Here is a 27,086-nt window from a genome sequence, read left to right on the forward strand (position 1 = left end):
GGCAGATGACAGAACAAGGAGCAACGGTCTCAAGTTGCAGTGGGGGAGGTCTAGGTTGGATATTAGGAAAACGTTTTTCCCCAGGAGGGTGGTGAAGCACTGGAATGGGTTACCTAGGGAGGTGGTGGAATCTCCATCTTTAGAGGTTTTTAAACTGCGGCTTGACAAAGCCCTGGCTGGGATGATTTAGTTGGGGTTGGTCCTGCTGTGAGCAGGGGGTTGGACTAGATACCTGCTGAGGTCCCTTCCAACCCGCATCTTCTAGGATTCTTCCGCTCCGGGCCATGGGGAAGGAGGGGGCAGGCAGAGATGAGGCCAGCTGGCTGACGGGAAAGCCTGTCCCCACCCCCAAGTGAGCGTGGCATGGCGAGAGAGCAGGAAATCCCCGAGCAGAGGGAGGCTGGATCAATGGGCTGCAGCCAAGCGCTTCCTGGTCAGCTGAGGCTGCGGCGCTGGGCCGTCCCCGGGGTCACTTAGCAAGGACCTGAGGTCAGCTCCGTTCCGCTGGCGCTGCACAGCCAATGCCAGAAGGGGCAGGGGACGCAGAACCAGAGTAGAAACAGCCCCCAGCTGCTCGGAGCAGCCTCTACACGCCTCCCCCTGGAGCCGGCTGCAGGTCGCACTCCCCCTGGTGCCGTGGGGAGCTGCAGTCCGGGGTCACAGGGCTCTTCCCGTGGAATCGGCCGCTGGGGTTTAGGTCAGGAGCCGTGCGACCTACTGGCCAGTCTTTAAGCTGACAATAACAGCTCCCCCCACCGTCGGGCTTGGACCGGGCCCTTCAGAGACACAGCGGAGGCTTTGCCCCTAGCAAGCCACTAGCTAGTAGCAGCAGTAGGCTATTACCCACTCTGTGGACCAGCCACAGGCGGGGGACCCAACTGTGGGAGTGTCACATGATCAGGGTGTGGGCTGGGTGCTAAAGAACAGGGGTGTTACTCCTCTGACTAGCTGGGAAACTTTCTGGGGCGGGGACACCTGGCCCCCCGGCAAGCCGGCGAGATCCGAGAGTTTAGGGGCTGTAAAGGCTGAGGCCTTGTTTTTTGGCTCCGCTGAGGCCTCGTTCCTGGGATAAGCGGTGGCAGCCGTGCCAGGACAGGCAGCCACCACAAGTTAAGTAGCAGGCGGCCACACCTTCACACGCCTGGAACGACCGCAAGAGGACAGAAAACCCGGCTGGTGAGAGGCTGCTCCTGCCCTGACAGAACCTGCCACCCGCAGATAAAGAAACCGATCTTACGCTGCTTACAGGAGACGCTGGGTGACGGCATTCTGCCGGGAAAGGAATCACGTAGCCACACTTGTCAAACTTACACTGCCTGGTGTTTTGTCTTTGTGGTCCCCAGTTCCCGATAGTTTATCCGGATGAGTTCTGGCGGGTTCTTGGATTGTGTCTGGCTGTTGCGTAATGAAGTGTGCACTACTGAAAGCAGTGATGGTGTTGGGCTGGGACTGGTGTCTCGTAGAAAGGACTGGGTGAGGTACAGCTAAGCAGGTCCCACGTTTTGACTATCTAAACTGAGGCCCGAAAGGCAGTTCTTGGGAACCAGACTCCAGGACACAGCCCGTGATCAGAGCTGCCCGACCTCAGCACCCAGCCGACCACACCAGGCAGAAGCTGGAGTCCCCAGCTGATCTGATCCTGACCGGCCGCCGGAGCCGTGTGTCTGCCTTACGGGGAGCGTTGGGTGCTCGGCGGGTGTGTTCTGTGTCGGTCATTGTTCATAAACATTCCTGTGTAAGGCGCCTTCACGGTAAAAGCCCACAAGCCCGCAGAGAATTACACCCGGAGCCCCACGGGCTGGGAAAGGGTGGTGGTGCCTTACCCGGGCTATGGTTTGAGCCCTATGGATTGGGGTAAAAGTGGGGTGCCCTAGTGTGCGGGTAACAGGGCAGCCCGGCCCTCCTTCCAGTGCCAGACCAGAGAGGGACTTGGCTCTCTGAGTGACAGAGGTCTGAGTGCTCCCCACACGCACGCTCTCCTGTACGTCTGTCCGTCCGTTTCAATACACCTGGCTAGCCAGACAGAACCCATCTGTGTGAGCCCCCCACAGACCCATCCCGTTGCTCCATGCTCGACACAAACAGAAGCTGACGCACGGTCCCAGCATCACCCTCTGCTGCCAGCCCCACCACTGGCTCACGGCCCATCCAAGCCAATCTGAATTCATCTGGGCCCAGAGTTTTCCAGCCCTCTGGGCTGAAGGGGGGACGTCACCTGGGCTGCGTATTGGCCCCTTCGCCCAGGGTTGACTCTCACCCTCCGCGAAGATCCTCAAGCACCTACTGGCTTCATAAGCTGATTTGTTGTGGGGTTTGTTTGGCCCAGAACTCTCTGCACATAATTAAGCCCTAGTCAAATAAATCACCTGGGATTGTTTCCCTTTCCTGATTGGACAAGCGTGCAAGAACGTCCAGCGTATATACTTGTGTGTGTGTAACATACACACATAGTGTTCATCAGCAGGGTTTGAACCTGAGAGAGTTTCGGTACCAAAGGACAACTGAAAAACTTGCTTAACTGGTAGCAGTAGTAAGCTGTTACCCTGAGCACCAAAGCACTAACTCCCTTAGCTGGCAGCAGTAGTTGGTTGTTATCCTTGATGTGGAGCAGACACTAGAGGGGGATGCAACACACATTTTCGCAGTATGTTACATGTGCAGGTTAGAGACATGGGGGTGCCACCGTAGTCCTTCCTTGTGATGCCTACCTCCGCGAGGCTAGCAGAGAACTCTGACACCACTTACTATAAAGAACACAAAGAAGACCCCCCACACACACACACACACATCACAATTCATACAGGAATTTAGCATTACCGTCAAATCCTTCTCCAGACAACTCCAAGACAAACGCTACAACCTCATCCCCCACGAATCCACCCCACGCTCCCCAAGACACACAAGCCAGGAAACCCAGGCAGACCCATTGTGTCTGGCCACGACACGCTTACTGAAGGAATATCAGGACTCACAGAAACCACCCTCAAACCACTCACCACACAAAGGGCCAGTTTCTTCCAGGACACAACCGACGTCCTCCCGAAACTCCGCAACATTAACAACTCGCTCAGAACTCCACCCTTGCCACGGTGGATCTCGCCTCCCTACTCACCGACCTCTCTCATCGCTGCCTGGCTCACAGATCTACAAGACAATGGTCGGAGATCCACCCAAACCCAGCGCCAAACTCACCCATTGCAGCCTCACCCACAAAAACGTCCCACTGAACAAAACACTTTGTCCAAACCCTGGGAACAGCCATATCTAGCGAGGGTGACCCTTAAATACGCCAACCTCGCCATGGGCCACCGTGAGGCAGCAGTGCTGGATAAATGCACAACAAAACCAATGATACAGCTGAGAGACATTGATGACGTTTTCATCCTCTGCACAGACGACCTGAACTCCCTCAGAGGTTTCCACCACAACTTCGGCCACCACCACCCGTCCAGCAAACCCTCTGGAACACTTCCACACCAGCATCAGCTTCCTGGACACCACAATCAGCTTCAGCAATGGAACCCTACAGACAACTAACCCAGGGAACAGCGCACCTACCTTCCCAGATCCAGTAGCCAGCCCTGACACACCACGACACCTGCTACCCACAGCCAGGCACTCACACTCCAGAATATACTGCAAACCGAAAGTCCAGGATACACACCTTGACACAACCAAAACTGCCTTCTCCAAACAAGGACACTCCACCAGAGAGGTAGGTCACATTATGGAACGGGCCACCCAAATACCTCCGGAGAACCTGCTTCAGTACAGAAATAAAGCCCCCTCTGTCCGCACACCCCAGCTGTCACCTACCGGCCCACACTGGAATCCATACAGCTTAACAAACAGCTACAGCCCGTACTCGATGGGGACCCCATCCTGAAAGAAACTTTTCCTGAACCTCCGCTTCCGGCCTTCAATCCACCCCCCAACCTCGCCAGGATCATCACCATGGGACGCGTGCTCCCCACAGAGCAGGACACACCCACGCAACGCGGCTCCGAACCCTGCCTGAACAACAGATGCAAAACCCGCAAACATATCTCCACGGCCGCGATGATCAGCAGCCCCTCAACGCACCTTCCAAGATCCATGGGTCCTGCACATTCCTGTCACATGGGATGCACTAAATACCCCCAACGGCTCTGTGGGTGAAACCAGACAGGCACTGCGCGCTCAGATGAACTCACGCAGAACAAGGATAAAGGACACCCGTGGGTGGGCACTTTTCACCGCAATCCCTCCATCTCTGACCTCCCAGCCCCCATCGTCACAGGAAACCTGCCCAACGCCTCCAACAGATGCACCCGGGAACTTCCATCCCTCGTGGCTGGACACCACACGCCACGAATGGAACAGACGCCGCGTTCACGGCTCGTCACGCACGCTGCCGCCTGCCGCCCTGACCTGCCCACTTCATTTCCAGTGCTCCCCGAGCCCGGCGTGCACCATGCACGCTTAACAGCCTGGCCCACTTTGTGTTTCGCTCAGACACCCCCCGACCTGCCCCAGACATGGAGAAGAGCTTCAAAGGCGTGCCCGGCCACCGGCAGAAGCGGGTCCAATAAAAGATAGCACCTGGCTCGGATCCTGGGACCGACACGGCTACAACGCGGCCGCCAGCACGTGCAGGCGGCTGGTCTGGGCTTCCCACGAACCCGGGCACCCGCGGCCTGAGCGTTCGCTTCCCGCGGCTGGGGAGCAGAGAGAAAGCAGGGTTCGAACCCAGCCAGACACACCCTGGGGCACCACAGCCCTACTCCGCTTCCCCTGGTGCCGCACGCCAGCACCAGCCTCAGTGTCCGGGGCTGGGGCTTCTTGGGGTTCGTGTGAGCCCCTCCCTGAAATGCCACGTGAACGTGGCAGAGCTCACCAGGGCAGCCCCCGGGGGCAGGCAGACCGGGCCGCACAGCGGCTCCCTGTTCTCTGCTGCCCGCTGTGACAAGCGGCTGGGGGTCGGGTGGTTCCCGGGGAGGCAGGGCCGGGGTCTGTGCAGGCCGGCGGGAGATCACGGCGAGGGAGAGCCTTCTCCTTCCCGCCTCTTCAGCGGCGCCTCTGCCCCCGGCCCCAACCCCGGCCCAGCAGCTCCTGCCGCTCCCAGGACTCAATGGCAAACGCCAGCTGGTTCCTCTCCCGCTCACTCCGCACGGCCCCGCAGCAGCCCCTGGCATGAAACACGCTGCCCAGAGGGGGAGGAATGGGAGGCTCCTGCGCGGGCCCCCTGGGAACCGCCACGGCCCATCTCCCATTGCCATGGAAACTGCACGCAGGCTGCTGTGGTCCCGAGCCCCCCACGCCGGCCGCAGCTGCCCCAGGGGCTGGGAGGGGGCACGGCAGAGGCTGTGCTTGCAGGGGGGCTGGGAGGGGCCCCTGTGCCCTGCCTCGGCCCTCAGCTTGCTCCGCTCCCCCCTGACACACACATAGAGCCGAGAGAGCCCCGGCCCCGGGAGGCTGATAGACAGAGCTCCTGTCACATCCCCACAGCCCTGGGTCACCCAGCGCCGCTCATCAAGGTGTGTACGGGGGGATCGAGGCTGGGGGGGGAGACGATGCCCTCCCTCCATCTTCACACCCACTCCTGAGTCCAGGATCTGCCTCCCAGGGGAAACAGCTGAGCAGGCGGGCGGCCAGCACCCAACTCGGGTCCCCTCTGCTCTCCAGGCCAGGATCCCAAAGATCCAGGGTCCGACTTCCCCCACCCCCACGGGGACGCGTGTAAGCCCAGGCGCTGGGTGTCCCCGAGGGGGCCGGGGATGAAGCGTGCTGGGGAGCCTGGCTCGCCCAGCGGGATGGCTGGTGGCGCAGGGGTGGAGGGTGACTGCGGGGGCTGAGCTCCCTCTGGGACACGGGGAAAGACCAAGCCCTAGCCCCAGTTTCCAATTCGCTCCTGCTGGGCTCTGCCGGCTACGTAGGAGGTGGAAGGGCTGTCTGAGCCGCAGCCGGGCTGCCAGCCAGTCCCCACCGAGCCAACCCACCTCGCTGTGGCCAGCAACAAGGACTGGGCAAGTTCACGTCCGGCTGACGGGCCGGGCCGGTCTCTGCTGGAGACCCCGGTTCACATCCTGTTTTGGTCACCAGTGGAATGAGTTTGCTGGTCTCAGTGAGAGTTGGGGCACAGGGGCCCAACGGGGCCGTAGCCACCGGCCCACCCCATCTGCTCCCTAGCCCCGGGCCGGCCTGCAGGAGGCAGCGAATTGTTTACTGAAATAAAATAATCACCCGCGCCTCCCCCTCCAGGGAAGTGCTGCTTGGGGGAAACTCCTGTCTGCCCCAAACTGCTCCCCCCCACAGCCAGCACAGCCCAGTCGCCCGGCCTAGCGCCAGAGCGGGGCTGGAGACGGGTCAGAAATGATTCTTGTGCAGTCACACCCGACACTGGGTCCTTGGCTGGAACCAATTCCCAGCCAGCCGGCAAACAGCGAGGCCATGTTTAAAACCGGATCCTCCCGCCACGGCCCGGCAACTCGCCCTCCATGCGCGGCAGAGGAAGGGGAATGTCCCAGCAGGTCGGCGGGAGGCAGGGAGGGCGGGTGTTTAGGGCTAAACTGCCTTGCAACGAAGAGCTTTCCTCTACGTGGATTCGGCTTTGGTCCCAAAGAGACGCGAGGGACCCGGGAGAGGCAGAACCGTCGGCAGGGATCGGAGCTGAGACCTGCCCCCTGGAAGTGCTGGCGACCCACACACGACACAGCCCCAGCAAGCGACACGGACGATTGACCGGACGTGAACGCGACCAGCCCGGGGTCCCCGCTCCCGGAGGAGTGACATGGAACCGGGCTGCACGCCCCGTGACCAGACAGAGCGTCTGGGCCGGCTGCTGCTCGGGACCGGCTGCCACCTGCCGTAAGGACCCGGAGGGACGGAGCCCGGGCAGGGGGGGCAGGTGGCCTGCATGAGTGAGCGGCCGGCTGGGGAGTCACAGACCTTCAGCTCCAGTTACCCGCTGAGCCCTCCCCACGCAGGGGCCTGGGTGATATAATGAAGCGCCTGCCTGGCCCAGGGAAATGTTGTGGGTGCTGAGCTGGCGGAGGTCCGGGCAGCTGCTGCAGGTGGTGATGTGGGTGCAGACGTCACCTGGGGAGGGGGAGCCTTCAGGGACCGTCGCTGGGGCGGGCGTCAGGGGCAGTCCTGCACCAGCGGCTTTGAGAACCGCCCCCTGCATGGCCCCAGCACCGCGGCGAGGGCGAGCGCCTGGCTCTGCAACGCTCCGCTGGGCCGTTTGGAGACCCCCGTCGCCCCGTAACCCCCAGGCACTGGGGCCTCGAAGCAAAACCCGGGGGCCGCGGGCTCTGTGTGCTAGGACACCCCGTCCCCTAGGCGTATTGCCAGGAAATGCACGCACCCCCCGTCACTAACAGCCCTCTCTGCCCCTGTGATTACCCAGTCACCTTCCTTCTGCCCTCCCGGGGACGGCTCCACCCCGTGCCTAACTCCCCTTTACCCTCCTTGGGGTCAACCAGAGCTACGGTCAGAGCCCTGCGGAGATGGGCATGCCCACAGGGTGTGGGAGGATGGAGGCCCCGGGGGCTATCCCAGGGGAAGGGTGGCTAGCCACGCCCCAGCAGGGCTCCGGCCAGGGCCCAGCTCCTCTCACAGGGTCTCACGAAGCATGCCGAACACAGGCTGCAGCAGGCGGAGGGGGCCGGGGCGGGGAACCAGCCCCAGGGACTGATCCCAGCTGTGACCCGACAGCGGCAGAGGAATCCGGGAGATGCTCAGTGCAACTGTGGGATGTGGCCCCCGCCAGCACTCCCAGCCAAGAAGAAGCTGGGTCCTGAGCAACTGATTGGCCCCAGCGCAATGAAGACAAACCAGGACAAACCCCAGGAGCTCAGGGCTGCCACCAAACGCCCTCCCCCGCCCCACGCACCGGCAGGTCTTCATCCTCTGGGCCCCACTGGGGAAGCCCCACCCCAAGGATGCACCTTGGCCTGAGGGATGGCGCTGTCCGTGGGATATTCCTTCCTGACCCCTGCAGGTGGCTGTCTCTGGCCAGAAGTAGGAGGTTCCATCGCCCTTTCCCAGAGCTACGCAAGTCACGAACGATCACCGAATTACCCAGCCCTTTCTCGGATCCAGCCACAGCTGAACCTCAGTGACTGCCCCCTGCAGCAGGGAGTCCCACAGGTCACATTTACGCTGTGTGCATGTTTCCTCTTTAGAGCCAATAACGAACTGCCCTTTCACTGAGTGACCCCCTTGTTAGCACGGGGCCTGACCCCGCAAGGTGCAGGAATCCTCGTGAGAGGCACTGGGCACCCGGTCTTGCCTCCCGCTATCTGGTACCTCCCGGTACCTGGGAATGAGCCCTCAGCTCCCCGTGGCTCCAGAGGGAACGAAGGGCGCACCCCACTTCGCAGCTAATCCAACCCCCACACCTGCTTAGCCCGGGAGCTGACCCCAAAGTGCAACACAGAGAGGCTCCGTTTCCCAGCAGGCCGGCTCGAGGCTGGTGCATAGAAGGGGCAGCCGGCAGGACGGACGGACCTCTGCCCGTCCGAACGTTTCCAACAGGTGGCAAAAAATACCCAGCCACGCCGGAGCCTGCGAGACGGCCACGCGGGGGTTAATCGGACCCGGCTGGGATTCAGCGGCCAGGATTCGGGCTCGCCAAGGGGGAGCTTGTTCTGATTGCGCCTGGCTTGTAACTTGCTACCATGTTTGTGGGGGCGGAGTTCTGCGGCAAGCCCCTCCCCACCCGTCTTGCACCGGCAGGCTGGATTAACCTCTCCCGCCCAACACAAAGACAGTTGTTATTTTGCTACGTTGCCGTTAATTTTCACCACCAGAGCCCGATGCGCCTCCGGGGGAGGAAGCAAAATAAGTGGGCGGGTCTTTGGGGGAGTGGGCGTGGTCACCGCTAGCTTGCCTTTTCCTCGTAGCCCAGGGTGGAAAGCGCCCATAAAGCCAGGGGCCGGCTTCGCCCGTTAGAGGACTGATGAATTATTGAAAAGCTCCCCGAGCCGCTTTACTCGCCTGTGCCCACAAACCAAGCCCCTCAGGGACGCGTTTGCTTAGCGGATGTTTTCACGGGCGTCATTTTCCCAGCGTGAAGTGTTACATGGGGCGCGCCCCCACGCAAAGAACCCGCACACGAGGGCGGGAGACGAGACAAGAAAAGGCCAAACTCAGCTGCCAGGAATGTTATGAAGCAAATCTGCCCCAATCCTGCAAACACCGTGTTAGGCCAGAACGCCCCCTCCTCTCAGCTCACAGATAACTCCGCTGAGCAGAGCCAGGTCTCATAACCCCAAGGAAATAGCCAGCAGCTTCCCAACCTGCCTTTAAAATCTCCAGGCATCCCACAGGATTTTCTCCTTCGCACCGAAAGAAAGACCAGAGAGCGGAGGTAAAAGGTGTTCGCTAGCAAAGGGGAGCTGTCAGACCTGGAGGAGCAGGCGGATGAGAACGCCACTCGTCAAGAGGATTTGGAGGGACTGAAGAGAAGAAGGAAGTTCCTGTGCAAAGAACCAGGGGAGTCCCTTGGAGTTCGTGTGACCCACCTCGTCACCCGCTCCTCCAGCGACTGGGCCACGGAGGGAGACAAGCACCGGCTGCGGAGTCGTCCCTCGAGTCGACATCCCTGCCTGGAGCACTGCAGCTCCCAGCTTCCAACCCTTCTGCTGACCACGTGAGGGCAGAGGGCAGGCAGCCGGCAGTTCGCAGGGTCTAATCCCTGCTCTGACACTGACTCGCTGGGACACCTTGGGCAAGTCTCCAATTCAGCCTCGGTTGCTCTCTGTAAATCTGATTCGGAGCGGCCCGGCTCCTGAAGGACAGAGCCAGGACTGCACGGTTGCTGAGTGCCGGGAGAGGGCAAAGCCGGCTGTGCTACAAACCAGCCGGAAGAGGAGCCACACGTTGGGCTCCTGGCACCCGCTAAGCGCCTTCCTCCTGGTTGCAAGCGAGCTGGTTTAAATGCAGTGGAAGGAAATGCTTCTTTCTTCCCGCGCCCCATCCTGACAGCTGGGCCCGCAGCATCGCCAGGACTGGCAATGCCCTGCGGGTATGTCTGGGGCTGTGGACGGGGAGGGGGGGGGCTCTTCCCTTTGGAGAGCTCTCAACTGCGGAATCCCCTTGGCTTGGCCTGACAGGTCCCAAGTGCAGCCTTTCAGGCCCCTCTGCGAGGCCAATCCATCGGCTGAGCGGGGGGGATCATTCCTGCCGGCTCTTTCTGCACCCCCAGAGGCTGACGCCGGCGTCTCCCGGCTGTGGGCTTTGAACGAGGCAGCCCAGGCACCAGGAGGCTGCGAGACGCGCCTCCAAGACACTGAGCAAATCCATCAGCGTGACGGAGACGGCCGTTCGTGGAGGCCAGGCCGCAGGCGGAAGCACAAAGGCCCCCACCCCCCAGGTCTGCGCGTGCAGATGGAAGGCAGGCACGGCCCGGGTGCACAAAGGAACGCGAGCTGCTCCGGATGCAACCCGGGGCGTGGGTGTCACTCCAGAAGCCCGTTCCTCTGTGCTCTGGCCACGGCTGGAATTGGCCGCTGGGCGACGCGGGCGCGTGTGTCACCACCGCTCCCCAGGGGCGACCCCAACGGCTGGTGTACATGTGACTCCGGCGCTCTGCAGTGGCTGCCGGTTCAAGAGGCTAAACGCCCAGCTGCCGCAGCACCGGGGAGAGTCCCCTGGGGAACCTCCTGGGGCCCAGCCCTGAGTTCTCATGGGTGCGGGTCAGCCGGGGTCCTTGCCTGGTTCTGAAATTCTCACGGGCCACCCGCCCCAGCCTCTGGCAGCCCCCCCCCGCAGCTGGGAGCTGCTTACTCAGCCCCGGCTTGCCGCCCGCCTGGTTCACTGCCGGGAAGCTCTGGGATCCTAAGCACCCTGCCCTTGGAGACGGGCACCTCCTCTTAGCTGGGGGGCCCTCTGCCCTCGCACCACCTCCTGACCCCACAGAGCGCTCAGGCTGTAGCTGGAACCTCTGCACCAGGCGGCGCCCGCTGTCTCCTCCCAGGCCCCGTTCAGACACTTTCCAGCGTGATTTGTTTGGAGCAAAATCCACCCGGGGGTTCTGTGCCGTGGGCAGCAGCGTTCTGCTTTCGTGCCCATGCACGACTCACGACAGGAGCGAGCTCTGGGAAAGGGGCACTTTTGAGAGATTCCCCCCCCACACCCACCCCCAGCTCATTGACACACACAAAACCATCCGGCCGCCACCCCACGAATGATCAGAAAATGCTACCGGCGCCTGGACAGCTGGGATTTTACGCGCTGGCGGCTACCGGCCTCACGGTGGAGAAACGGTTCGTACGAGAGCCTGGGCCACCCGAGTTCTCAGCACTCACGGAGCAGGCGCCTCCCACTGAGCTTGCCTTGCCCGGGTATCGTTGGCCCCAGAGGGGAGCAGACTCCCTGGCCAAGGCCAGCCGGTGAGTTCACGGCAAGGCGTGGAGTGAGACCTGCCTTCACATCCCGCCCATGAGCCGCGCTGCCCCGGGAACGGTCTCGATGCAGGAAGGTCGCCGTGCACAGGGAGCGTCTGGCCCGAGATCTGTCAGCCCTGCTCGCAGGCTGCACCGGCAGATCTGGTGCCACAGCTTCCCGCGGTCACGGCTGGCGCAGTTCCCTGTGCACCACGCGTGCCGTGGGGCCGAGCTGGAGCCCGGCGCGCCTCCAGCTTCACCCCAGGGTGACGGCGACCCGTGGGGGGCTGCGCTCGCCCCGGAGAGCGGCTCCGAGTGCCTGGCCCGCGGGGAGGCCGCCCAGGTCCGAGCGGAGCCCGGTGCGAAAAAATGGGAGCCGGGAAGGGGTGGCCTCTTCCCGCTGCCCGTGGCCACCTCCCCACGTGGCAGTTTCCAAGCCACCAGCCGCAGAGTAAAGGCACCCGCTGCCCTTCAGGCGCAAGCCTGGCAGACTCTGTGCCAGGCCCCGCCACCGCGCCGACACCTGAGGGGCCCCAGAGCCTCCCCCTCCATCTCTGGACACCTGGCAGCTGGCACCACGGAGGCTCTCCATATTATCTGTGTTCCTGTGGCGCCTGGCAGGGCCCACACGTGCGGGGGGAAGGTACACTTTACCAGGGCCTAGAGGCCCTGGGGGGCCCAGCCCAGGCTGCAACCCCCATAACCACGAGGAATAAATGTTTCCCGGCTCATGAGATTGTCTGTCTGGGGGCAGGGAGGGTTACACGTTTGTGCCAGGCCCGAAAAAATGATGCTTGGGCCCTGGCCCACCTGGCCCGGGCCCCCTGGTGCTGGGCGCTGTACAGACAGAACGAAAAGCTGGTCGCGGCCCGGCTAAGCTGAGAGACGGCTGGCTGGGGAGCTGCAGACCGAGGGGTGGGGGTGCAAGGAAAGCAGGCAGCAATGCTGGCGGGGGGAGGCGGGGGGGTCCCGCTGCCTGGACCATCATCCCGCGGTTTGTGGGCCTCATGGCAGAGGCCAGCTGTAAGGAGAGATGTGAAGGGGGCAAAGAGGGGGCTCCCCCCACATCTAGGTCCAGCCCTGCCCAAGGCTGGACCCGGCCCTTTGACTCAGCCCTGGAGCGGTCGGCAGCCTGCCAGGTGCCCCTGTGGGGAAGGAAGCTGAGCTCAGCGTGTCCCCCAGACACCGAGCAGGGCCCCGGGGGGGTCAGTGATGCTGCCCCCCCCCCCCCCCGAGTGCTGCAGTGGCCTCACCCAGGTGCAGGGACACGTCAGAGGCGGCTCCTGTGATGCCCCGCGGCTGCGTTCACGCGAAGGATGCGCGGCCCAGGGACCCCGTCTCCTGGGGGGGCCGGAGGGCAAGACTGGGGAGCACGGGACGAGCTGCGGGGGGGGCTGGGAGGGAGCAGCTGAGGCTGGCTGAGCCCAGTACAGCAGGTTAACACGCTGCTTGGCCTCCCCTTCCCCGCGTCTGCGCCCGGAGCTGGCGAGTAACCGCCCCCTCCCCCCCATTATTTATTTATGAGCAGGGATCGTTACCGGGGGGATGCACTTAGCACAGGCAATAGGGCGCTCTCCACGGCGGCTGCAATGATCTCAGCACGAAACACACAGCCCCATCTGCTCCCAGCCCCCGCCCCCACCCCACCAGCTGGCCACGCACCAGCCTGGCGCCAGCCCTCCTGTGCGACCCCTGACCTCGGACTCACCTGGGCTCCCCCCGGTGACCCTTCGCCCCCCCACGGAGCCCCAGATCCCCCCCCCCCACCAGGAAGCCCCAGGGCGCCACCGAACTTTGCCAGGCCCCAGGGCGGCAGCTTGTGACGGGCTCAGGCCATGGGGCTGCCTGTGTCCGGCTGTGGGTGCGAGCCCCAAATGCAGACGGAGCGACCTGTTCCCAGCTCCATCCTCCAGCCGGCAGGACCCAGGATCCCAGAGGAATCAGGCTGCTCCGCGTGGACCTGCCCCTCTGCAAAGCCCGGCCCGGAAGGCCGTGGGCAGCGTGGTGAGCAAAGAGCGGTCAGCATCACGAGCTCCCGCTTTGCACACCAGTGCTCTGCCAGCCCCGCTCGCCGACGAGGGGCTCGGCAGAGACACGTTCGCGCCGGGTCTCCCGTGAGCTGGCTGAATGCTAAGCAGTACCTGGGGGCGACGCTGCACCCTGGGGTGTTTCCTCCGATGCCGCCGGCCGGGCGCGGGTGAGCGGGCAGCACCGGACGCCCGACCCCCTGCCCCGCTTTCACTGGCGAGCTCAAAGGATGCTGCCGACAGGTGGGGCCTCGGGGAGCTGAGCTGCGCAGCGCGCTGGGTAAACCGAGGCAAGGCTGGGGTAAAATCATGGCAGGTGAGGGGTGGCAGGGACCTCAGGAGGTGTCTAGTCCCACCCCCTGCTCACAGCAGGACTAACCTCAGCTAAACCATCCCAGCCAGGGCTGTGTCACGCCTCAGCTTAAAACCCTCTGAGGATGGAGATTCCCCCACCTCCCCAGGTAACCCATTCCAGTGCTTCACCACCCGCCTAGGGGAAAACGTTTTCCTAATGTCCAACCTAGGCCTCTCCCACTGCAACTTGAGACCATTGCTCCTTGTTCTGTCATCTGCCACCACCGAGAACAGCCTAGCCCCATCCTCCCTGGAACCCCCTTTCAGGTAGTTAAAGGCTGCTATCAACCCCCCTCATTCTTCTCTTCTGCAGACTGAACAAGCCCAGTTCCCTCAGCCTCTCCTCAGAAGTCTTGTGCTCCAGCCCCCCAATCACCCAGGACCCAGCAGTCCTTCCTCCCCTCCCGCTGTGTCCTGCCCCCCACCCCCGGTCACGCTGCCCCTCGGGCAGGCACCGCCGTTTGCCCACGTAGGCCAGACAGTCCCACTTTTCTGTGCTTGGTCCCCAGCTCGTAACGAGACTAAACCGGGCCTGGCTTTGTCCGGCACTGGGCAGGCGACGCCGGTTTGAAGAGCGGCCCCCCCCCCCCCCGCCCCGCCCCCATGACCTGGCACGTACAGTGCAGGTGCGGTTCTGCCGGCGCGAGCGGGGTCACGGGGCAGGGCCGCAAGCTTGGATGCCAGCAGCCAGGGGTGCCCCCTCCCCCTCCTTCCCCAGCCCCCCGTGCCCCCGCCACGCCCCTCCTGAACCCCCAGAACCGCCACCGTGCCCCTGAGCCCCCAGCACCAACAGCCAGATGCCCTCCCACCCCCCAGCATGCCTGCGGGAGCTGAAGGTTCCTCTGCCCCACAGACGAGCCCTCCTCAGGGCCCAGTGGCGGCGCTCGGCTCGCTCGGAGCTCGCTCTCCCGGGGGGGAGGGGGGGCCGGGCCGTGGCGCCCCGCTGGGCCTGGTACCTGGGTACTGGAGCGGGATGTCGATCTTGGGCCCGATGACGTAGTGTCCCTCCTCCAGGCTGTGCGCGGTCACCGTGGTCCACTGGCGGCACGAGTGAATGAGGAGCACGTCCCGCTCACTCACCCCTTCCACGTACTCTCCTGCAGCGGGGACAGAGAGAGGCCTCAGCACCGGGCGGGGAGCCAGCCTGTCGGGTCCCCCCCCAGCCCCCCGCCCCAAAGAGCCCCGCGCCCCGTGGGAGAGGACGTCCCAGCGGGCCCTGGGTTCTGCCGCTGCGCCGCAGAGCGTCACCGCACCGGAGCCACCGGGGGGGGGGGGACACACAGGGCAAGGCACGGACACGGGAAATCCAGCCCCCACCCCACACGTCGACTCAGCAACCTCCGCCGGGCCTTGGCAGGACAGGGCTGGGAGCCAGGACTCCTGGGTCCATGGCCCGGGCCACGCTGCCTCCCCTGTCTGAGCCTCACTTTCCCCTGGGATTCTGCATTTATTTTTTATTCTTCTGGCCTGCGAGGAGAGATTCAAACCCCTGGGTGCTCAGCCCTGTAAAAGGAGGTGGGGGGGGGTCCCTGAAAACACACGTCCAGCACGGGAAGGGCTGTCCCAAGGATGGTGGATGACATGTTCTCCACTAGCGCCAGAAGAACTGGATTTCGTCTGCAGGAAGGCTGGATAGTAGGAAAAACGTCAAGCTGGAAATGCAGCCAAGCTGGGGCAGGCTTCCAAAGGGGGCTGGGGAACCCCCGGCCCTGGAGGGTTTGAAGAACAGGTTGGACAAACCCCTGTCAGGGACAGTCTAGGTGACCTCCCGCGGTCCCTGCCAGCCCGATGGTGCTATGATGCTGTGATCTGTAATACGGCGCACGGGGAGGGTTGGCGCCTTCATTAGTAATCAGCAAATCTCTGGACCGAATTAGTAATCAGCCGGTTTGTAAAGGTGCAATACGAGCCGGTCAGCAACAGAGAGCAGAGCATCCACAGTGGGTTTGCGCTGGTTTAACTGGTGCAATTGTGTGTGTAGACAAGACCTTATAGGACTAAGGGTAGGAAGCACCACAGCTCCATCCCGTCCCCCTGGCCACACTCACTCTCTCCGCTTTGCATGGCAGGTCGAGGGCCCCTTTGGGGACAGGAACTCCTTTCAGAGCCAGGTCGGCTTTCGGCCCCATTCTCCTCCCCGGGTGCAGCCCGTCAGCCCGGGCGACGTAGCGCCTCGGCAAAGCAGATCTTGGCCCCGGGGAGCCGGGATGGCTGTCCCACTCAGGACACCCCCGTGCTAGGGCCGCCCTGGGGACAAGGCGGATGGCGGACAGCGAGCTGGTGACACTGATCTGCGTGGAGCGGGGCGAGGCTTGCGGCAGAGTCTGGCCAGCATGGAGTCTGACCAGCGTGGGAGGCTTTGCCGGGCTGCTCCCCGCTCTGGTAGCTGGGCAGTGCCTGGTGCTGGCTGGGCAGATACGTTCATTTCTCTCATGGAACATGTGCCCAGCAGATGTCAACTGCTCCCGATCAGGCGACTCAAGAGACCTCGGCTCTAAGCTCAGCTCTGCAGCTGGCCTGCTGGGGGATCCTGGGCAAGTGGTTTCCCCTCTCTGTGCCTCAGTTGCCCCTCTCTGTGCCTCAGTTTCCCTGTCTGTAAAATGGGAAGAATGATGCTGCCCTCCGTGGTGAAACGCTGGGAGAGCTACTGATGAAAGGCACCAGATACCAGCTGGGAGTTATCACTAGTATCTCTCCCGGGGGCTCTGTGGAGTTACTACCGCTCCTGTTACTACAGTTACTGGGGGCTGGGGTGCGCGTCAGACCTGAACGCCGTGCGTGAAATCGTGATGCCAAAGGACACTGTTCCTGTGAGAAGCCCTGCGCCCCCTCTTTAAAACAGGGGCATTGAGAGAAACCCATGGCAGGTCCTAAATATTCACTCCTAGCGTAGGGAGAAATATCATTCCCCTCCCGTGAAAAGGGGAGACAGACGTGATTTCAAAGGAACAACCCCGAAGAATTTCAGTCCTCCCTGCCCGCTCCGGGCCAGGCCCGTGGGACTCTCCTGACCACGCCCGCGGCACCAGCCCGGCGGGCCGTGCGTCGCACCCGGGGAGCAGTGCGGGTGCGCGGCTCGGGGGCGTCTCTCTACGTCGGCGTAAATCGCCGGTCAGCGGGCGCCGTTAGCGGAAGCCGGAGCGGAGAGCGCGAATCCGCCCCTCCCCCAGATCTGCCTTCAACAAGGATGTTTCGGGGAATATCCCCCCCCCCGCTCGGCCAGTCCTGAGAGACGAGCGGGTCTCCGCTGCCAAGAGCGGCAGGTTGCCCTGGAAACAACTCTTTGTGCGGATTTAAATAGACGAAGCCGCAAAGCCCAGCTGGGGCGACAACTTTATTGACACCGAATCCAGCGTCCAGGAGACAGCCCGGCGGGAAGGGGGAGGCAGAGCCGCCACGGGGTGGGGTGGTGGGGGGAACCTGCCGCCTCCCGCACGGCGGCCCATGGCATCGCTGACGACCACGGGCCTGGTTTGGTTGGGAGCCACGCCAGGGCACTGGGGACAGCGCCCCCTACAGAGCCCCCCCAGTACTGACACCGAGGGCAGAGCACCCCCCCACTGAGCCCTCTCTCCCCCACAGCCGCACAGGCCCCCCCCCCCCGGGCGCTGCACTGGTGCATCGGCCCCGTATTCACGCCGCGCGGCTCAGGCGCGTCTCCCGCGCGTGGCCCTGCTTTTCCGCAAGCGTCGAGTTTGTCCAACCCGCGCGCTGACGAGCCCCGGATCTCGAGCCCCGCGGGCTGGAAGAGACCAAAGACTGCAGCCTGGGCTCGGAAAGGCGGGGTTAGAAATCAGCCAGGCCAGAGGAAACGTGTCCCTGCAGCTTTGCACGCGCGCACACGCAAACACACACACACAGCATGTGCGAGGCGATGCTGGGAACGTTAGCCGCACACCTTCACTCCCAAGCGTTGTGGTGCAGCGCAGAGTTGTTGCATGTGAAGCTGAGGCAATGACACAATGTTGTCACGGCCACCCCCCCACTCACTGGGCCCAAAACTACCTCCCCCCCTCACTGAGCGAAGTTTTCTACAAGGAACATAAGTGGCCCTCGGCCCCTCCCAATCTTTACCGTATCTATCTTCCCCCTGCTAAAGCCGGGCAGTGCCGTTACTGACTGGAAGCCCAGGGAGAGCAAGTGACATGACCAAGGTTATATTGGAAGCCTGTGGCAGAGGAGGGACTTGAACCCTGATCTCTGATGCCCTCAGAGAGGCCCCAACCACGGCACTTTTGGAGCAGCCCAGGTAACCCTGACCAGAAGAGACCCAATGACAAAGAAAGACATCTGGGGATGAGACCGGGCCCTCCGTGGGAAAACACAGCCACCACAGATGTTGGGATCATCCTGCCACTCTGCAGAAAAGGACCTGGGGGTAACGGTGGATAAAAAGCTGGATATGAGTCAGCAGTGTGCCCTGGTTGTCAAGAAGGCTAATGGCATATTGGGCTGCATTAGGAGGGGCATTGCTAGCAGGTCACGGGAAGTGATTATTCCCCTCTATTCGGCATTGGTGAGGCCGCATTTAGAATATTGTGTCCAGTTTTGGGCCCCCCACAACAAAAAGGATGTGGACAAGTTGGAGAGAGTGCAGCGGAGGGCAACCAAAATGATTAGGGGCTGGAGCACAGGACTTATGAGGAGAGGCTGAGGGAACTGGGCTTGTTTAGTTTGCAAAAGAGAAGAGTGAGGGGGATTTGATAGCAGCCTTTAACTACCTGAAAGGGGTTCCAGGGAGGATGGGGCTAGGCTGTTCTCAGTGGTGGCAGATGACAGAACAAGGAACAACGGTCTCAAGTTGCAGGGCGGGAGGTCTAAGCTGGACATTAGGAAAAAGTTTTTCACTAGGAGGGTGGTGAAGCACTGGAATGGGTTACCTAGGGAGGTGGTGGAATCTCCATCCTTAGAGGTTTTTAAGCTGAGGCTTGACACAGCCCTGGTTGGGATGATATAGCTGAGGTTAGTCCTGCTTTGAGCAGGGGTTGGACTAGATACCTCCTGAGGTCCCTTCCAACTCTAATATTCTATGATTCTATGATAATGGAGTCAGGGGGCACCTTAACAGTCAGCAAAAAATTCCCCACTGTCCGTCTGCTTTCAGTTTTCTTACAAACACACAAACTGCGCCCAGGCCTGAGTCGTCCTTTCCGGGGAGTGGCCAGGACACACGCAGGCTCAGGAACCCTGGAGTAAAAACCAGCTTTCCCCGGGGCGCTCGTGATGCAGCAGAGGCGAGTGACGCTGAAAGTCCTTTTGGAAACCACGTCTCCCTTTTCCCTGCGCTTGGCCCGGCGAGCGTCACGTTCTGCCTCTGGCAGACATGGGCTCCCAGCAGGCGAACGTGTGACTCTCCGGCCCCCCCCAATCCGCAATGAGCTCTGCACGAGTTGGAGCTGGGTCCCCCCTTCGCCAGGCCCCAGATTTCAATTCAGCCGGCGTATGGTAGTTCCCACCCTAGATCAGGCCCCGACCCACAGCTGAAAGGTTGCCTCCACCAGCCCCCATCCGCTGAGCCCTCCGGTTACCCACCCCAGCCTGCTTTCAAATCTCACCACGCGGGGACAGACGGGCAGCAGGTAGCATGGCTCCCCCAGCGCTCCCGGGAGCTGGCTCTCCACCCATCCTCCTCAGCTCCCCACACTCCCAGCCTCCGGGCCCTGCCCGCCCAGCGCGCGCGGCAGGAGCAGCATATGGGACGACCGGGCTGCTAGCCCCCCAGCGGCCTGTGCCAGGGGTGGGCGGGCAGCGGGCAGCCCTCCCCGCACGTTGTTCCACAAACCGCAGCAACAGTTACTAGGGAAATCTGCAAAGTTCCAGGGACTTGAAATGCAAACGGCCCCTCCTGGCAGCTGCTGGCAAGCGGGCCCGGGCCGCAAAGACAGCTCCTTTGTGTCGCTGCCACTGCTGCTGCCCGGGGAGAGGACGCGCACGTAAATCCAGCGCCACTGTGTGCTCTGGCTGGCTGTGTGTGTGTGCGGTGTGTGCCGGGGCCCGCACAGCCCCGCCGGCTCGAGCAGACGCGACCGAGAGCGACAGGGCGCTTCGGGGCTCACGTTCCAGGCACCTCGGTAGCCGAAAGATCCCGCAAAAGTGGAGAGAGAGCGGCGGAAAGGAGCCGCGGCGGGAGGGTCTGACTCCTGGGGGGAGAGCATGGCTCACTGGGGCAAGCGACACCGGGGGCCTGCGAGGAGCTGCCACGTATGTGGAGGGTGCAGGCCCCAAGTGGGGTTATTTAGGGTGCTACACAGGTGGGGAAAGGGGCAGAGGCAAAGGGATGAAACTGAGTTAAGGGGAAAATGTAGGTTGAAAACCAGGCAACATGCTCCAGCCCCGAGAGGTGTCAGGGTGAAGGTCTGTCTCCCTTGGGCTTGGCGTCCCTCCTCACTGAGACCATTGAACCAGGGCTGGAACAGCCCGCATGGGAAACACACAGATGGTGTCGGATCTCGCTGGAACAGTCATTTCCCCTAGGCTGGCACCAAGGCCTCTGGTGCTGATGTGACCCAGTAGGGAGGGTCTCCAGACGGACCCTCTGTGCAGACTGGGTCACCCAGGACACCGAGCCACTCTCCTTCTCTTCCAGGATCGCCTTATTTACAGAGTCGTCAATTTTGCAGCTAATCCCCCGAACCTGGCTCCTCCGTAAATCTATTTGTCATGCGCCCGTCGTGGTCACTGGGCGCTCAGACAGGCAGACCCCCCAGCTCCGGCGCTGGCCACGTCATGCCAACTCCCCTCCCCGGGGCTGCTCCAAGCAACTCCAGCCTCTGCCTTCCAAGAGGAAGCGGAAATCAATCGAAGATAAACAGGTAACACGTCAGTTTGTAACACAGGCCCAGCCTCCGTCATTAACTCATCCTGAGCACCTGGGGCCCCCGGGAATTCCTCTCATGCAGCCGACAGCCAGCCCGCACAGCATCACCGATCTGGGGGGGACACAACCCAATCCTTCTGCTCCAGAGAGCACACGTCCCTATCGTTCAAGCTCTAGCAGTCGTACAGCTTTTATCCTCTGCAGGCTGCAGCCACTAGAGGGCAATATAGCCACACACACGTACGAGCCCTTCGCCTATGACGCCCAGTTTAATGGTGCTGGGGACAAGAGCCCCGGTAAAACCCAGCTGGCTTTCCCCCGCAGGGTCGGAGCCAAAGCCCCCTGCCGTCAATGGGAGTCTTTCCATGGACGTCAGCCTTTGGGCCCAGCCCTTCCCGGTGCCGCATGTCCCCAACAGCCAGCTACGCCTGTGCAAATCCTCCCACGCCCGCCGGGCTGCCCAGAGAGTCGAGTGTGACGGGGGCAGGGCTGCCCCGGGGCACCCCCCCGCTGTCCACGTGTGGTGCTGCAGGCACGCCCTGCCTCAGTTTGCTCCTTGGACGTCAGTCTGCACCGGGCAGAGTGGCGCCCCCCCCCCACAGCCCAGTCAACAACTGACAAAGTCCAAACACACCACAAGTTCTTTTGCCCCTTTTGGCCACCCTTCCGGGCACCCGGCAACTCTCCCCACGCTGGGGCAGCGCACAGACTCCCGGCTGACTTCCTTGGCACGCCCAGCTTCTTCCAGCCCCTGCTTCCGCAGGAGCCTCGCTTGCTCTCCCAGGTCTTCTCCCACGCCGAGGCCTGGGCCACACTTCCAGGGTCGATCAGCATCGCTACGGTGCTCAGGGGTATGAAAAATCCACCCCCGTCAGCAACGCAGCGATGCCGACCCCCCCCCCCGGGTAGACAGGGCTCGGTCAACGGAGCAACGCTCCTGCCGGGCCAGCTACGGCTGCTCAGGAGGTGAATTACTCACAGGGCTGGGGAAACCCCTTCTGCCACTGTAGGAAGCGTCTGCAGGACAGGAGCAGCATGTACTGACATGGCCTGAGACTCCTCAGCCTGCGGATGAGGCCCACGTGTTTAAGGCTGCCCCCTGAGCCTCTTAGCTCAGCCTCTCAGGCCGGGAGGCCGCTAATTTCGGCCCAGGTGGGCTGAGTAACAGAGTGTGATGGAGAAGGGCTGCATGGAGGCCAATGGGGGCAGACCACAGGGTGACCAGATGCCCCAATTTTCTAGGGACACTCCCGCTATTCAGAGCTTTTCTCATCTATCGGCGCCTATTACCCTGATTTGTCACACGTGCATCTGGTCACCCTCGCAGAGCACGACGGGGACGAAGGGTCACTGAGCAATGTAGCTACGTCAGTCGAAAGGTTCAGGGTAGGCCAGCACTCAGTTCGGGAAGGGACGTGCAGGAGAGCTAAGAACGGACGACGTCAAGGGGGCTGAGGAGTTTTATGCCTGTTTTGCTTCAGTCTTCGCTAAAAGGTTCATACCCAGCACAATTCACAGTCCCAGGCAGGGAAAGGAAGCGAGCGAAAGTAGGGAGAGAAGAGTTTCGAGAATATTTAGCTACGTTCGATGTATTCAAGTCGGCAGGGCCTGATGAAATGTATCTGAGGGCACTTAAGGAACTAGTGGAAGCAACCTCAGAACGGTTAGCAATTCTCTTCCAGAATTCAGGGAGGATGGGTGAGGTCCCGGAGGACTGGACAAGGGCAGACATGGTACCTGTCTTTAAAAGCAGGAACAACGCGGAGCTGGGGAATTCTACACCAGTCAGCCTGACTTCAACACCTGGGAAGGTAGCGGAACAACTGATTAAACCAGCAATCTGGAAGCACCTGGCAGATCAGAGCGTTATAAGGATGGATTTGCCAAGTACTAAACATGCCAAAGCAACCGAATTTCCTCCTTTGAGAGGGTTTCTGGCCAAGTGGATGGGGCAAGCTGTATACGTGATACATCTTGAGTTTAGGAAGGCTTTTGACACTGTCCCACATGACATGCTCATAAGCAAACTAGGCAAACGTGTTCCAGATGAAACTACTATAAGGTGGATACCCAACTGGTTGACCATACTCCAAGAGTAGTTATCACTGGTTCACCATCCAGCTGGGAGGTCGTGTGTAGTGGGGTTCCTCAAGGGCCAGTCCTAAGCCCAGTACTAGTCAATATTTTAGTTAATGACTTGGTTAACCGAGTGGAGAGTGTTCTGATAAAATCTGCAGATGACACCAGCTGGGAAGGGTTGCGACAGGTTTCGAACCCGACAGACTGGAGGCCTGGTCTGAAATCAACCTGATGAAATTCAGCAAAGACAAAGGAAAAGTACTGCACTTAGGAAGGAAAAAGCAAACGCACAAAATGGGGAATAACTGCCTAGGCAGTGGCAGTGCTGACAAGGATCTGGGTGTTAGAGAATCACACATTGAACATGAGCCAACAGTGTGGTGCAGCTGCAAAAAAAGCTAATCTCGTTCTGAGGTGTATTAGCAGTGCTGTGTGTAAGATACGGGAGGTAACTGTCCTGCTTCGCTATTCACAAGTGAGGCTTCAGCTGGAGTTCTGTGTCCAGTATTGGGCTCCACATTTTAAGAGAGCTGTGTGCAATTTAGAGAGAACCCAGAGGCGAGCAACAAAACCTGAAGAAAGGGTTAGAAAACCTGACCTGTGCCGAAAGGTGAACACAACTGGCCATGTTTAGCGTGAGAAAGGGGGGACGTGGTAACTGTCTTCAGGTACGTGAAGGGCTGTGACAGAAAGGTGATCAATTGTTCTCCAGGTCTAGTGTAGGTAGGACAAGAAGACATGGACTCAATCTGCAGCAAGGGAGAGTTTGGTTCGATAGCAGAAAAAACTTTCTACCTGTAACGAGAGTTAAACTCCAGAATACTCTTCCGCGGGCGGTTGGGGAATCCCGGTCACGGGCGGTCTTTAAGAAGAGGCTGGCCACACACCTGGCAAGGATGGTCTAGGTTTACTTGCTGCTGCCTGCCCAGAGAGCCGGACTTGGTGACTTCGCAAGGTCCCTTCCAGCCCCACATTTCTCTGATGCTACAATTCTGCCTGGAGAACCTTCCTTACGGGCAACTTACACATCGGAAGGAAAGAGCCCAGCTTGAGTCTCAGATCCCAGGTGGCCTTTCTTGGATGGGCACCAGGAAGAAACACCCACAGCTTCTTGCTTGTAACCTGCGCATGCCTGACACGAAGCGTGCGGCCCCCACGGCACCGTCACCGTGCCGCTTGCACAGGCGCTCGTGCTAAACGTCAGCCCCCCCCCCGGAGCTTGTGCCACTGAGTTTGAATCTGGCAGTGCATAAAATGCCAGGCAATCAGCACAGCTGCAGTAACTGGGGCCTGATGCTCATGAGTGAGAGAGATGGTCCCGACAATCCCGGCTCTTTGCCGGGGGGAGAGAAGGAGAAGCTCAGCTGAAAGTCTGTGGTATCGTAGCCATGGTTCAGTGGACTGGATTCTCTTCTGTGGACCAGAGCCGAGGGCAAGCAGAGGACAGACGGCTGCCTCAACTTCCCTCCAAGCATGATGTGCTGGACCGAACAATTCAGGGGCCCAGCGGGGAGCTCAGGCAACCACTGGGTTTAGTGAGGAACATCACAGCCCAGGGACATTCACTGGAACAAAAAAAAATCGCCCACAGACTTGACTTCTCAGGCTGAAAACGTGGAATCGCCGTGAAACTGGAACCAGTGGGGCGGGGCCCGGACCGGGGCACAGGGAAGAAAACCTCAGGCGAGGCTCAAAAGCCCGGCAGCCATCTGCGGGGTGCATCCGTCTCCAACTTCTATTGCTCCAGCCAAAAGCCGCCACTTGGAGTGGGAGACATCCGAGCAAAGCCCGAGACATTGGGAGCTGGAAAAGCCCCATTAGATCGTCCGGTCCAGCCCCCGCCCCGCTGCTGAGACAGGCAGGGTTGCTCCTGTGGGCCTGTTCCCCAGGGCTTGGGTCAGTCGAGTTACAAGTGATGGAGCCAGGGGGCTCCTGCGATGTCCCTGGACACTCGCTTCCATAGGAAACGATTCCTGGGATCCTGCCTGGATTCCCCTTTGCTTGTTTGCTTCTCCTAGCTGGCTGGCCGGCCCTCCTCTGCCCCATAGACTGGTGTCGACTGTTGGTTACCGAGCAGCCCCCGGTCTGCACTTGGCTCGCCCTGTCAGAGCCCGCGGCAAGCACGGGGCTGGCTTGCGAGGAGCTCAGACAAAAGGCACAGAAGCCATTATCTGGAGCGGTCTTTACAGGCAGGTCAGTCACAAGGAAAAAGGAGACCTGGAGCAAACCAACAGCCCCACACAGCCTGCTCTGCCCCTCAGCGCCCCCTCCCCCGCCCCGCCGGCAATTTCTTTAACAAAGGGGGCTGGGCAAACGCGGTGCCGTGATGGTCCCTGGCACGAAAACCATGAAGCACTTTAGCTGCTCCAGGATCTCTGCATAGTTCAGCTCCAGCAGGGCTCCTCGGAGCTGCAGCGTCCCAGGGCTAGTGCTGCACACGCACACACGGCCACGCAACGCAACACAACGTGTGCCTGGACACACATGGATACGCACACACACGCACACGCACACGGCCATGCAACGGCCATGCAACGCGTGCATGGACACAAATGCACACGCACACACGGCCGGACACACACACACATACTCAGACACACATGCATGGCCACACATGGATATGCACAAACCCGCACACAAATGCACGGCCGGGCACACACATGCATGCCCGTACAGACACACCTGCACACAAATGCACTCACAAACAGTGGGCGAACACACATGCACACACACGCAGCTGCACACAAAGGTACGGACACATGCACACGAACGCACACGCGTGCACACACCCACACAAAGACCGGAGCCCCACAGCCAGCCCGACAACTCCCAGCCGGCAGAGCTGCGGTGACAGGCTAAGTCTGGCGTGGCGGTCACTGCGGAGCCGGGCGCAGCCAGCCCCCGGCCCGTCTGGGAGGGTGGGAGCGGCAGAGGGTGCAGGGGAAAGTGTAGGGCCCCTGCAGTGAGCACACACAAACCTATGGGTCCTGCCCCCTGACTCCGGCAATGCAAGTCAACAATAGCAATCATAATACTGTAGGTCCTACACAGCTGGGGGAGGAGGAGACGATCAGAACCGGTCTCCGCCCAGAGCATCCCCTGGCAGACGCCCCCTGCCCCCAGGAGGGCGACCCCTGAGCCCAGCCCTGAGCTGCTTTGGGGGCGCCCCTGCGGGCAGGCAGGGCTGGGGCCGGGCCGGGCCCGGCTGCTCCCGGGGAAGTTGCGGGGCGAGGTGTCCCGGCGGCTCCGGCCCCCCTCGCCGGCCCCATTCACACGGGCAGGACCTGCCGCTGCCATGAGCCATTAGCATTCAGGGCAGCACACGTGCTGGGCACGGCGCACCCCCCTCCTCCTCCTCCTCCTCGCCCGCAGCCTGCCCCCCCCCGGCCCAGCCGGGCCGCCAGCCACGGCCCCCCCCGGGCGGCTCCCCCCCGCCCGCCCCCCAAGTCCCCTTCGCAGCCCTCGCCATCCCCCGGGGGGGCAATGGGGGGGGAGATCGGGGGCAGGGAGGGAGAAGACAGGGGGCGGGGAGGAGGGGGCGGGGGCCAGGAGGGCAGGGCGGGGGGCGGGACTGGGGGGCAGGATGGGGGGCGAGGAGGAGGGGGCGGGGGGCAGGAGGGGGGCAGGATGGGGGGCGGGGCGGGGGGGGGCTCTCGCTCGTCGTCACTTGCCCCCCGCGCCCCGTGGGAAGTTTGGCCCGGCCCGGCCCGGCCCGGCGCGGCCCCTCACCTGGCCCCAGGCGCACCAGCGCGGGCAGGCGGCTCTGGCTGACGATGGTGTCCAGGGGCAGCGCCCCCGCGCTCCAGCTGATCCGGGCCAGCCCGGCGGCCAGTCCCTCCATGTCCGCGGCAGCCGCATCGCCCCCGGCCGGGCTCAGGCGCGGGGGCCCCGGGGCCGGGGGGCCGGGCTGGGCGCGGGCGGCATCTCCGCCTCCCCGAGCGGCAGCAGCCCGGCCGGGCGCAGCATCAGCACCAGGGCGCCCTGCCCGCCTGCCTGCCCGCCTCCCGCCCCCCAGCGCCCGAGGGCCCCGCCCCCAGCCCGCCCCCAGCCCCCCAACGCCGCCGGCCCCGCCCCGGGCACCACCCCCATCTCCCCCATCACCCTCAGCCCCGCCCCCAGCCCCCCATTGCCCTCCCTCCCCAACCCCCACCACCCCCAGCCCCATCTGTGCCAGGCCCCACCCCAGCCCCCCATTGCCCTCAGGTCCCCAGCCCCCATCACCCTCAAGCCCCAACCCCAGCCCCGCCATCACCCCCAGCCCCAGCCCCCCATTGCCCTCCGTCCCCAACCCCCATCGCCCCCCCAGCCCCACCTCAAACCCCGCCCCCAGGCCCCCCAAGCCCTCAGCCCTGCCTGGACCCCCACCTCCCCCTACCGTCACCTTCCCCAGCCTCAGCCCCGTCCCCAGTCCCCCATCCCCCGTCCCCCGTCCCCAGTCCC

The 27,086-nt window shown here is 62.2% G+C and overlaps 1 protein-coding gene across 1 annotated transcript in view; it reads right to left on the reverse strand.

The window, feature by feature from the left end:
• The window catches only part of GAREM2 (GRB2 associated regulator of MAPK1 subtype 2), a 34,235-nt gene extending 7,732 nt beyond the window's left edge, over positions 1 to 26,503 (reverse strand). The window contains exons 1-2 of the mRNA XM_067550560.1: positions 26,376 to 26,503; positions 14,707 to 14,847 (exon numbers count right to left, since the gene is read on the reverse strand). Coding sequence (XP_067406661.1) covers positions 14,707 to 14,847; positions 26,376 to 26,487 — 253 coding nt within the window. The 5' untranslated portion in view covers positions 26,488 to 26,503. The remainder of the gene's footprint in view (positions 1 to 14,706; positions 14,848 to 26,375) is intronic.
• Between the last annotated feature and the right edge of the window lie 583 nt (positions 26,504 to 27,086).

This window comes from Emydura macquarii, unplaced genomic scaffold, assembly GCF_026122565.2.
Source record: "Emydura macquarii macquarii isolate MOO-44397 ecotype Brisbane River unplaced genomic scaffold, CSIRO-AGI_Emac_v2 contig_1300, whole genome shotgun sequence".
Taxonomy (NCBI): domain Eukaryota; kingdom Metazoa; phylum Chordata; order Testudines; family Chelidae; genus Emydura; species Emydura macquarii.